The sequence below is a fragment of the Streptopelia decaocto genome, assembly GCF_964273445.1.
Source record: "Streptopelia decaocto genome assembly, chromosome: 2".
NCBI classification, from domain to species: Eukaryota; Metazoa; Chordata; class Aves; order Columbiformes; family Columbidae; genus Streptopelia; species Streptopelia decaocto.
The window spans coordinates 108,650,989-108,663,250 of NC_138655.1; the positions used below are offsets into that span (position 1 = coordinate 108,650,989).

Below are 12,262 nucleotides of genomic sequence, written 5' to 3' on the forward strand. Positions count from 1 at the left end.
AGATGACGATGATGCAAGCATCACTTAATAGACATGACCTTCCTAGGGTTAAAAACCAGATCTAACAATTCATTGCTAAAAGCCTCAGGCTCCAGACAGACTTTTTACAGCTTTTTTTTTTTTTTCTTTAAATTAAAAAGAAAGTTTCCTTTTCACAAGCAGTGCCAGCCCGTAACTCTGTAAGCATACTTTGGAAAATAAACTTGACTGGATGCAACCCTGAGCAACTCGATCTAACTTTCAAGTTGGCTCTGCTTTGAGCAAGGAACTTGATCTACAGAGGTCCATTCCAGCCTAAATTATCCTGCAATTCTGACACAGAAGAAGTTTTTCAAGCCACATAAGTAGTCTGATTTCCCTGTGGAGCCTCAAGCTTCACAGTCGGATGCTCTGGTGCTGGCACAGTGGGAGGCTGAATTGTTCTGCAAGCTCCTTCTTTGGCAGACTGTCCTGTACCTACAAGGATCGCACTCATACTGGAGTCTTTCCAAAGGTCACTAACAGGGTCTCTCTCCTCAACATGACTGCCTGCTGCACGAACCCTGAAGGTGTTTAATACCTTCATAAGCACTGTCTTGATCACTCCTATCAAATCCTGACAAAATTGGCCAACATTTGCCAAAGATACCAGTGAGGTCAAGACAGACAAGAGCAGCAGGATAATCACATACACTTTAGTTCCTTAGGGAACAATTCAGGAGTGTTTCAAAATTAAGGGAATTCTCGTGTTCTCACCAGAATTAAAGACAAAAGGGTTTTCTGCATTACAATGGAGCTGTACCTATGCTTTAATTTCTCTGAAACAAAACCATCCTATTTTAGTATGGCATGTCCTACAATAACAGCAGGAGTGGGTTTCCCTTGCTGAATGACTGGACATGGTGAGTCCCCCAAAAAAGAGGGCAGTTGGGCCAGGCAAATTTTTCTTTATTCTGTCCCCCTCACAGAGAGGGTCATGTTCCTGTGTCCCCTCCTGGAACCGGCCCTGTCCCTCTGGTACTATCAAAGGCTCAACCTGGAAAGAAGATCAGGGCCAAGCCTTTCACAAGAAGCCTCTACAGAAACGGAAGAACCAGAAGGAGCAGGACGTTTCTCGTCCTTTCCCTTATTCAGTCTCCTTCTTCCCAGCACAAACACCCTGAAACAAAAAAGTGACCTAACCTTGCACTGCCCAACCTTGTCAGCACAAGTATATACTACGTGATGGAGAAGCACTGATGTCAGCAACAGCAAGGACTGTACGAAAGGGCTACTGTGTGCAAATGACCCAGAGCTTGGCAATCCCCTTTTATGTCCAGTTCTGCTGTCAGTCACAGGACTTCTAGGGAAATAACATACTCCAAATCTGACCTGATTCCTTTGCGCAATCTTTTGTCCTTTCTTCCAGCGGAGAATGGGCTTGAGAGCAGGTAGTTCCTTGTCTTCTTTTCCTCTTTCTATCACATGTTCCCCAAGGCTGTAAGCAGCTTCAAATACAATAGGAGATATGACATCTTTGACCCTTTTCTGTGAAAAGAAACAGATATTTTACCTATGCATGCAGGCAAGAAGATTTTTATATACAATGATTATACATCCAATTAAAGCAGATTTTTATATTCAACACCGCAGACAGGAAGCAGGCTCCTCTAGTTCCTTTATTTTGCTTCTGTGCCAAACAGGATTAAGCACATTATACCAAGACAAGTCAGAAGATTTAAAACAAACAAAAAAACCCCCGAAAATTATAATTATTTTGTGACCTGCTCTTGGTTCCACAGAAGCAGTGGTGTATCTGGTAAACCTATAGATCGAGTGTTTTTCAATAAAACCAAGACATTTTCTTAAAAAAATAAAAGAAGTTAGGTTGTGTTTTCATTAGTCTTTCACAGTGTGGAAGCAAAGAGCAAATCACCATCTCAGGAGTTTCTAACCTTAGACTTCAACTGAGGTTACGACTAGTGTGCTCCACTCCTGAAAAGAAAACTCCATCTTGCCCTGTTGTTTTGCAGTATCAGTTAAATAAATGAAAGCATAAAGACACCAATGTTGCTATAAAACAAGGTTACTGACATGCAGGGGCAAGAAATGCAATCTTCCAGCATGGTTCTGAAATGAAAACTCACAGCTCGACCCCCCCCAGCACAGTAACACTTTCACTAGGTAAAGGAAGGAAGTTTTTCAGTGTCTTTATTAGCTATAATCTAGGATTCATACCAGATGTACTCAATGGTGACACATTATTTGTCTGATGGGATTAATCCTTATTATTGATTGTCTTTTCTTGTTGTTGGAGCCCGAGCCACAAAACTCACACTGTTTGTCACAATATGTGATGCCTAAAGCCAGTTTGCTCTGTGAGGACAAAATGCTCATTGTGCTCTGCTTAGTCCTGTCTTCCAAAATCCAATTTACCACAAAAGAGAAGTGGCAAATGCTCTACCTTTTCATAAGTAAACATTCCTCTTAAATTTTAGCTACTTGAAAACTTAGCATGAATTCAGCACAGATGAAACTGAGGCAATAAATAAATACCATAAGTAAGCACAATAAATCTTCAAATGCCCAACTCTCAACTTCACCTTGCATCAGTTGGTGGGCTTCTCTGAACACGGCCTGCCAACCACACGAAGCACACCAAGCAATTGAGATGCAATGCCATTTAAATGTGGGAAACTTGGGCACGAACTGGCTTTCCAAGCACCCTGTTTAATCTGTTCCAAGACAACCATTTGTTCTCTCTAATATGTTGATAAGCCATAGATTTCTGTAACCAAACAAAAATTAGTGGCTAACCAAATTTCCAAATCATCAGCCAGGTGAAGAACAGCAGAGACCTGGTTTGATGACATTTACCCTCTTGCACTCTGATGCCTCCAGCTAGCCCCTGAATTCCTCCCTTGTTACGGAAGTCTACCAGTGCCCAGCAGTGGCCCAGAGCACCCAAAGTTTCGACCGTGCATTGCCTGGAGCAGTTTATGCTTTCTCAGTCATGGACAGAGATCAAGGCCAGACACCATGGCACTGGTGATGGCAGAGCAGCTCTGTAACCCCTTCCCCATCCCATAAAAAGGATTATGTACCCTCTAGGGTGCTGCTAATACCCTTAGGGGAAGAGATGCTGACATCTTCAGCCCCTTCTACAGTCCCACCCTCAGGGCAGAAGTTGTACCATACTGAAATTACTAAATAACAAAACTACAACTCACAGCGGCCGCTAGCTTTTCTCTCACAGAAAATCATGTGCAGTAACTTAAGTGAGGATTGTATCAGCATACAAGACAACTATGTATACACAGAAACAAGACTATAAAAAGCATACCATGCAGCAACAGCGAAACACAATAAATCATCGGGCAAATTGCCACCTAATCCAACTGTATGCAACCAACTGTGTAAACATGGAACAATTAAAAGTGTAGGCAGTGGATTAAATTAAAATCCACCTATAGTTTTTTCAGCTCTATTACTTCAGTGTAGCAAGAATAAGTGCTTAATGACTTTTAAGTGTTTTAATATGATCTTGCACGGTTCAGTCCAATGCCCTTTGAAGTCCAAAGACAAGTTTCCCATTGACTTCAATGAATGTTGGAGCGTGCTCATATTATTTGCTGGTGTCTCTTTCTGCTTCATTTTAGTGGTGAAACTGTGACTTCCAGCAGCTAGATTAATTACATGTGTGGATATTGCCTCACCACAGCCCTGGGGAAATATGTTTCACATACCCACTTGTCTTTAATTAAGGATGAAAGTATGAATGCTACCCAGTTATTAATTTTGCCACATGTTCAGTCCCTTCTGTTCACAATCCTACCAACATGAAGGAGACAGTCTGTGGGATTTGTCCTCAGTAAGAAAGAGACAAGACAGTCCTGCCTTGCAGGTACACCACAGACAGTCTGGGATGCAAGCACATAAAGAGAATAATGAATATTTGCCAAAGTGCAACCTGGAGAAGTACTATTTTAGGTTAGAAATACACCCAGTTTCTTTCCCTTTCAGTCTACCCAAACATACCGCTTCCAGTGGTTGAATCATATACTGACGACACAGCCCATAGATTGCTTTTAAGTATTCCTGATTTCTAAAAGGAAGTCAAAAGATGCAATGACAACTGGGTTCGAGACAGACTGAAAAATCCTTCAAGTCAAGGAAACTGTGTTGATTTTAATATCAGTCACATGGCCCTAATGAAGTGGATTTGCCAAGGGAAATAATTTCCACAAGTGGCTTTTACATGTATTCACTGTTTTTCACTATGACACTGCTATGCTGAGTAAGTGTCAAAGGTTAAAGACACTTCTTCATCAAGAAAAAGCATCCATGCAAATCTCAGCATACAGAGAGCACAGCTTCATTAATGGAAAAAATGTCTGGAGGACATCAAAATAAGTGTAATATTCAAGGAGTTCACATTATCAACAGAAACAACCGTGTAATAACGCCTCAGTGAGTAACAGCAATACATATCCGTCTGTACTGACTGGATGTCACTAAACTGCTGGCAGTTTTCACTGTGCCTGAATTAGACTGGGGACTTGATTTCCCACAAACCATCAGCTATCCTATGTAGTTTTCTTGTTCTCACTGGCAGTTTCTGCAGGGTTGTGGGTTTTTTCCCCCCCTCTCTCTTTCAGATCAGTTTTCATTCTGGAGATAAGAAACTTTTGCAATAAGGCTTCTGCAGAAATACATACAGTTCAGTCCCAGTAAACCACCCTTCTACCAGTATCTCTTCCTGCAATTGAAACAGCCCTAGCTAGCTGAATCCCTTCGTCAGAATCTTTCATCTTTTCCTGTGAGGCACGTTGCACGACACCACTTTGAGTTGAAAAAAAAACCAAGGTGTTTTGGCAGGAGTAAGCTGGGTTTTCATCAAGGGTATTACAGGATTATGCCTCACTAGTATCTAGCAAAGAGAAAGAACTCAGAGTCCAAAAAGAGCACACTTTTAAGAGCATCTAAGAAAGCAGTAAGACATTTTGAGATGTTTCAAAAGATACCATGGTCTTGCAAGCTCACCCTAACAAAGAGCAGGCTTGCCATCTCCTCTCCCAGAACAATCACCTCAAAGAAACACACATTTTTTAAATGCTGTGGTAGAAGCTGGGCATGGCCACATATTTCTTCCTTTTTGTTTTCCAGCCTAGCAGGGGAGAGGAAAGCAAGCAAGCAAAGCCTCTGCCAGATTCAAGACTGCATTTCTGTTTAGCTTTAGTACCAAAAAGTCCTAAAAATCTGAAAAGTAATCACAGAACAATGATCAAATGTTAAAGCTGTGATTCTGAACATCATTTCCAATTACTTCTCAAAGATAGAGTGTGATGACCGTAACAAATCATTTTCTGTGCTTTTCATAGTCACAGTCTAAGGGACATCATGACAACACAGGCACAGATTCCAACATCCTAAAGGCACGCTCCCTTGGCCGGCTGCCACTGCCTTCTCCAACCTTAACTTTGTGCTACCAAGAGCCCACACACATCAGGAACTCAGGCAAATTTGGATGGAACAAGACAGGGTTTTAGTCAAGGGACAGGATTTACTCTGCTCATGGTGTGAGTGGTTGCCAGAGAAGACTGGATATCATTTCAGCTTTCCTTCGGCTCAGTGCCACAGAACAGTCAAGGGACTGTACATGAGACCAATAAATCATCGCATCTAATCCCTTTCTTCTACAAGGTGAAAGTCTCTAGCAGGGGCTCTGGAGATTGATGAATTCCATTTTTAATCATGGCCAATGGGCTGAGAAATAAATTGAGATGTAAATAATCCCCACAATCTACAGCAAGAGTCCTGCAGAAATAAAGGATGAAACATGGTCCTTCAAAGCAATGAATATGAAGTAATTTTCAACAGAATCAATTTAAGAGATACATGTAACCATCAGGGTGACTTCTATGGTTGCTCCTTGCTTTCATCCTTGTTCAGATCCTTCTGGAGTTTCCTCTTTCTCTGTGGAAAAGTTCTCTGATCTGTCAGGCCTTTTTTCTACTCACTTCACCTTGATCCTGAGGACATCAACCCATGCACAGATTCCAGAGCTTTTACTGAATTCAGTACAGCTTTTCAGTACTTCTGACAATCAAGCTCTGTTTAGCTTGATGACTAACAGTGAATTCAAGAACCTGGCTTTTAAAACACTCAACATGAAACTTTTAGTCTAAATGTATTTATTTCAAGTTTTAAACAAGCACCAATAATAGACTATAGGAATTTTTACAGCCTTAAAACACACAAAATAAATGGGACAATCCCAATTTAATAGATAACATATTAATGGTGCAAAATTTACATAGCCATCACACTAATGCTAATCCAGCAAAACACTTTAATCAGCTCACAAGTCACTACCACAAGTCCTCAACTCAATGCCAAGAGATAAATAGATCCCTATTCAGTGACATAAAAAAATGACTCAAATATCCACCAGCCTTCAGAGCGAAAGGCCACTACTTCCACAACTTATCAAATATCAGCTCTAGGTCTTAATAAACATACACTATGGCTTATGAATCAATACGATGACAGTGCTTGACTTTAAAATTAATTACCTTTTCCTATCATCTCACTCTTCCTCTCTAAACTCAGTCATTCAGGATGCAAGGCTGAAGTGCCACGCAATTCAATGAAACTATCAATTAGACAAATTGGCTTTAAACTGGAAGACAGATTTCTATTCATTTCTAATGAATGAATGTGTACATCTCATTCTTGTACCTGAAAATTAGTAAGGAGCAACTTCCTTGTCCTGTTCCTTGCAACGCTTTTTGAGTCCAAGTTTAGATCCCTTGATGGCAGTTCCCAGTGCAAGTTAATACTTTCAGCCTTCTACCAATACTGTGCAAAAGAATAACCACCTCAGTCCTCACAAGAGCCTTCCTCTGTCCTGCGTTTACTTTGATAAAGATGTTCTAGGACTTGTAATAATTTATTTCAGTTTGGCACAATTTTAGCATTGGTATCTCCCCACTGCAAAGGCAGACAAAACACAGTGATGCCAAAATTGTCTACAAAATATCTAGTTTCCATTCTGCACACAAGCTGTTTTTTCCAGATGTTACTGTAGTCAAAACTTAACTGCAAACTTTTCTGGAGAAGAGGCTGAAGTATAAGTTTACTTGGTTGGTAAAAGCTCATTTACAACATTATTGGTGATTTTTTTGTCAAATTAATAGCAGATGAAGGCGATCAGAGGCCTGATGTTTCAATAATACATGCTTCTGTTTTCTTTTAAGATCTTGTGGGAGCTACAATTCAACAAGTAGGCAAACAGTCTTTGTTGCTAAACTTCAAACATTACAAGGCCTCTGAATAATCCCAAAGTTTTGAGCGGGGTGGGGGAAGAGCAAAGGACTTGCAGGGTGTGACACCCTCGAGTGTTATTTAGGGTTAGCATTTGAAAGTATGGGAGTGCTTCTTTTGTCCTCTTCCAAAAAACATTACTCCAGCACACAACTGTTTCCATCAGGTCAGCAAGCCCTCTTTACAAGTACTGATAACAGGAAAGATGTGGGGGGGAAAAAAAAAAAGCAAATCCTGGAGAAATGAACTGAGGTGACACCCTGAGACAGTGAGGGGGGAGCTGCAAGTCCAAACGGCAGCTGGGTACAAGTTGCACTCTGAGTTTAAATAAGCCTTCACCATCCCTGCACATCTGGCTTCCTGCTATCAGCTGGGTAGTGCTAAATGCATTACTGATGCCGGCATGGGAGAGATTGTGATCAATAACCTAAATGTTCCATGTCAAAGGTTACAAAGGCTTAGCAGTAATGTATTGCTGATAATCCTTTCATGGTAATCAGTAAGAAAAGTCACTCCATGCCCCCAAATAAGATATTAGGTACTCTTGAGCTCAGACCTTGATTTTCAAGCTGAGTACTAAAATGCATTATGACAATATAGTTTCACATCCTATTCATACATTTGAATGATGGGCCTTTTATTGGACCTAATGTTTTGAGTTTTATTTTTACCACCTATTCCCTTTCTCTCTTTTACAGTTCACTTTCAGCCTTTCTTTGGGTATTTTAGATGAAAAATAAATAAAATTCCCCAACTATATAAAAATCACATTATTCTACTCTGAAGTAAACACCACTCAGATGTCCAGCATTCTCCTGGCATCAGTTGGACGAATCTCTATAACCTGTGACTGGCTACCTGTAATACTGACAGTATGAAAACACAAATAATTAGAAGTCTGGGAGCTGATGGGTATTTGTGAAATGATGACCTGAATTTAGGTGGGCAAAGAGAACCCAAGAAGGAAGAACAGGGGTAACAATTAAAACATGTATTTATTTTACTTTCTGAAAATTTATGTATTCCAGCAGAGAATTATATGCAGAATTAAGACAATAATTAAATCCAGACTCTTTGTGCATAACCTTATCATATACCTGCGTCTTCCACTGAAGTTAACACATTTCATATTCCTCTGATACAAGATTTTATCAAAACCAAGCTTCAAAGATATTTCCTTTCATAGTGTCTTAAAAAGCACTGAGTCCAGAATATGAGCTAATTCAACTACCTGTTTCCCTTTATGCAGCATTTCCCTCCAACCCTGATGCATAAAACAAACACAGGGGTCTCCATGTATGAAGCTGTTAGAGGAGGAGGAGCAGTTTAAGGCTCTTGGCTCCTGGTTCATTATATATGACAACACGTCTGCTAAAAGTTGAACATGTCCATGCAAAAATCTCACACATAAGCTGTCTTCAGAGCTGACTGGGGTCAAGGACTGACCTTCCTAGCCCCCTCCCAAAACCACAGCCCATAAGGGTGGTCAAGAGCCCTTCTTTCTGGGTCAATACACCTTTTTCTGTGTCTGGCAGCTCAGACTGGAGGAACAGCATAGCCCCATAGCTGACAGCTGCTGGTCAGTGGATGCTCCAAGGCTCTGTACCCCTCGGTCTTTGCCTGAGTTCAACCTGCTTCTCTGCAGCTGCAGGCAAACCCCTGAGCTGCTCTGTGGGAGAGAGCAGCCATTTCCCCCATTCCCTTGCTCTCCAGATGGATTTTCTCCATCTATTTTTGACAAAACGGGCAGAAGCTCCTTTCCAAGAGCATCCCAAGAGGCAATGGCTGAGTAATCAAAAGGTTCATCCCAAAAGCTCTGTAGAGGGCATGGGAGCCACAGGGAGGGCTAGGATGTATGACACACTCCTCTCCTCAGAATTTCCCACTGTTTATCCCATAAAGTGGCTGACTTTAGATGCCTGCTCCCATTTGAAAGTGTCTCTCACTTCTCAAGGGGAGTAAGCATCTAACATGGGTCTATGTGAATGGAGGCAGGATCCACACCCCTTCTTGGATCCAGGTCCTAAGGCACATTTTTATCTCATACTGTCATAAAGTATGTCTATCTAGCAGGTCACCTTATTATCAATAGGTCAAACATCCACGGGCTGAATGAGATGATCCTGCTGCATTCCCTAGATTTGCAGTAGATTTGAGAAAAGCATTGGTCTGTACCACCTGGGAGATGTCCATATGTCCTGTCAGTTCTAACGCTAGTATATCAGATGGTCAAGGTGGCTGAATATCTGCTCGAAGAGTCAGGGCAGAAGACAGAAAGCCTGGATGGCTATGAAAGATGACAATAGCAGTGGGAAAAAAATTTTGATGGGCACTTCATTTTAAGGTGACTAGAATTGGAGGCCTGACAGTAAGTTGTTCTGATCCTTTCAACACTGTTGTGACTAAAAGCATTTGATCAATACAGCTTTATAAGAAACATGTGTATGGAACAAATAAATGTTCAACTTAAGCCCAGTATCCTACAAAAAAAAGGTTAAAAAAAAAAAGTAAATTGTGTCAGGACTGATAGTAAGCAGAATCATTCTTAGTAGAAGACGATAGATAGAGATAGAAATAAGGTTATCATTGACATTTTTACTGACAGTATTTTTGAGTAGAGCTGATGTAAATGGTCCTTGAAAATCTTCCAAAGAGAGCAACACCTGCCTGCATGCATAGATCTGAGTGCATGAGAAGAATGGTGTTCATATACTTTCATTGACATATTATTGAGGTGAGAACAGTTTACTTAAGAAATCTGCAGGTTTTTACACACAAAACCATAAATCCTTCTTTCAGTGACATGAGAATGGATAGCTCAACAGTGTGCCCTGGGAGTGTTGCAATAATGTGACCCAAGTCTATTCTTCCACTATTAAATGGAAGAGGTAGAATTTATTAGTTTAATCCTCTTCAGAGCAGGACTTAAAATCAATATGTGTAAAAGCATCATGATTGTCTACTTTGCCACATGCATTTAAAAATGTGAACAAAGCTCCTCTGTGACTTCTCCTTGTACGTTTAATATCAATTCAAATTTCACATGCTAGGCACCTGCTAGAAACCTTCTGAAACCAGGGACCGCAGTTTGAGCTCTTTACTCCTCTGTGCTATGGAATCTGTACACACATGAGCTGTGGTATCTGAAGAGGGTAAGGGAACCCTATTGTTCTAGAAACAATGAAATCTCTATGGATGACAAATTCCCAATCACTATTCTGTAACAGCGTAATTCATCAAATTATTAATTAATAAGAATTAATATTGTTAACCAAGTAAAGTTGAGGAGAGGAGTTCAAGGAAACTTATCCATTACATAGCACAAGCATTATGGACAACTCCAAGGATATTTCATTAGCCTCCCTGCCTCCCATCCTGCACATACCTACATATCAGCACACTGAGGACCACCTCAGTAACACCCTGCCTCTGTGCCATCTCCCTCCTCACCACTTTCCTCTTCATTTCCCACTCTCCTCTGATCATCCAGACACCACCTCACTAACAACCCTCCGCTGTCTTCAGGCTCCCAGCCTCTCTTCACAACTAACACAAAACCAAAAGGAAGAAGATGAAGGAATCAGGACATATTTCAGGAACCTCACAGTCATTTTAGTCCATTTACATCTGAAATCATGACTGAATGCAAAGCTCGCCATTCACTTCAGCAAGAAGGCTTTTCCCCTTCTTTCACTGATCATTCAAGAAGAGGCAGGGCCTCCTGCCCAGCACCCACATCAGCGGATACGGCTTGTCCAGCTCTCAGAGATGCCTAGGCTAGAGAATATTGCACGACGACAAAGGGTGATTGTTTAAACCTGTGATGGGAGCAGGATGAATGAGTGTTTCTCAGGGGAACCAAGGAAAAATAAAATTTTCCCTTTGAGTTCCGCTGGCTTTAAAAACAAACAAGGCAAATGTTTCCACAAATAAGTGAAAACCATGCAGTTCCCCAGATCAAAGCCGAGAGCTCTGCTCTGAAGCTGGAGGTGCATGCATGGGGAATGGAAAAAATGGCCCTTTACAACAGCAATACTGCATTTACTGGAATAAGGTTTTAACCAAATATGATTAAGTGTAGGTATTGCCACTTTACATGTCTGCAGCCTGCGTTGGATTACTTTTGATTATTTAATACATTATTGACTGGGACAAGAGTGCTCATCCCAACAGCGGCACTTCCTCAAAGCCCTGTCTCCCACAACATGTAACACTTCAGTGGCAACAGAAATTAATGTCCTATGCAGAGGACTACTCTAGATGATATGCAGCAACTGTAAACAGATAACTGGAATATGCCATGGTTTGGGGCAAGGGAAGAGATGGCAGCAAATCTGGGAAAGGGCAGAGTTAGCCCCTACCCAACTGCAGCCCCTGCCAGCTAAATACATATAAATCCTTGAGTAGAGGTCTGAAAGAGATTATAACCAGTGGGAGTTATAATGGATAAAGTATCACAAGCAGCAGGGTGCTAGGGGTTGGGGACTGGCTTTTTTCTAAATTCTGTTTTGAGGAAGACATAACAGAAACTCATAAAAAGACAAGTTTATCTGTACTAGATATTATCTTGTACTATAAAGCTGTAAAATAATCTTGATCTGTCCAGATCCTTATTTTGAACAGAAGCATCTTTCTCTTACCTAGTGGAGGCAAAGACAACCAGACTCACCCCAAGAGCTGATTCTTTTTTTGTGTTCCATGCATCAGACTGAGATACAAAACTACAAAAATGCCAGAATGGAGAGAGGCTGAAATGTTGCCTTTATCGGGCAATGAAAACCAGTTTCAATTCCAAAGACAGCAACTTAGTGTGACTTCCCAACCACTTCATTTGTGAACAGCTCACAGTATACCTGAAAGCATGGGCAGGTATAGCCACCAGCACCCAAAGAGCAGAAATAACTTGTGCTGTATTTCAGCAACATTCGGAGGCTTGGTGGTTTCACCTGCTGATTCTGCTTTTTCGCTGTAGAAAGTA

The 12,262-nt window shown here is 41.1% G+C and overlaps 1 protein-coding gene across 2 annotated transcripts in view; it reads right to left on the bottom strand.

The window, feature by feature from the left end:
- The window catches only part of ITGA9 (integrin subunit alpha 9), a 226,264-nt gene that overhangs the window by 107,560 nt on the left and 106,442 nt on the right, over positions 1 to 12,262 (bottom strand). For both annotated transcript variants that reach the window (XM_082045318.1, XM_082045319.1), the window contains exon 16: positions 1,351 to 1,506. In XM_082045318.1, coding sequence (XP_081901444.1) covers positions 1,351 to 1,506 — 156 coding nt within the window. The remainder of the gene's footprint in view (positions 1 to 1,350; positions 1,507 to 12,262) is intronic.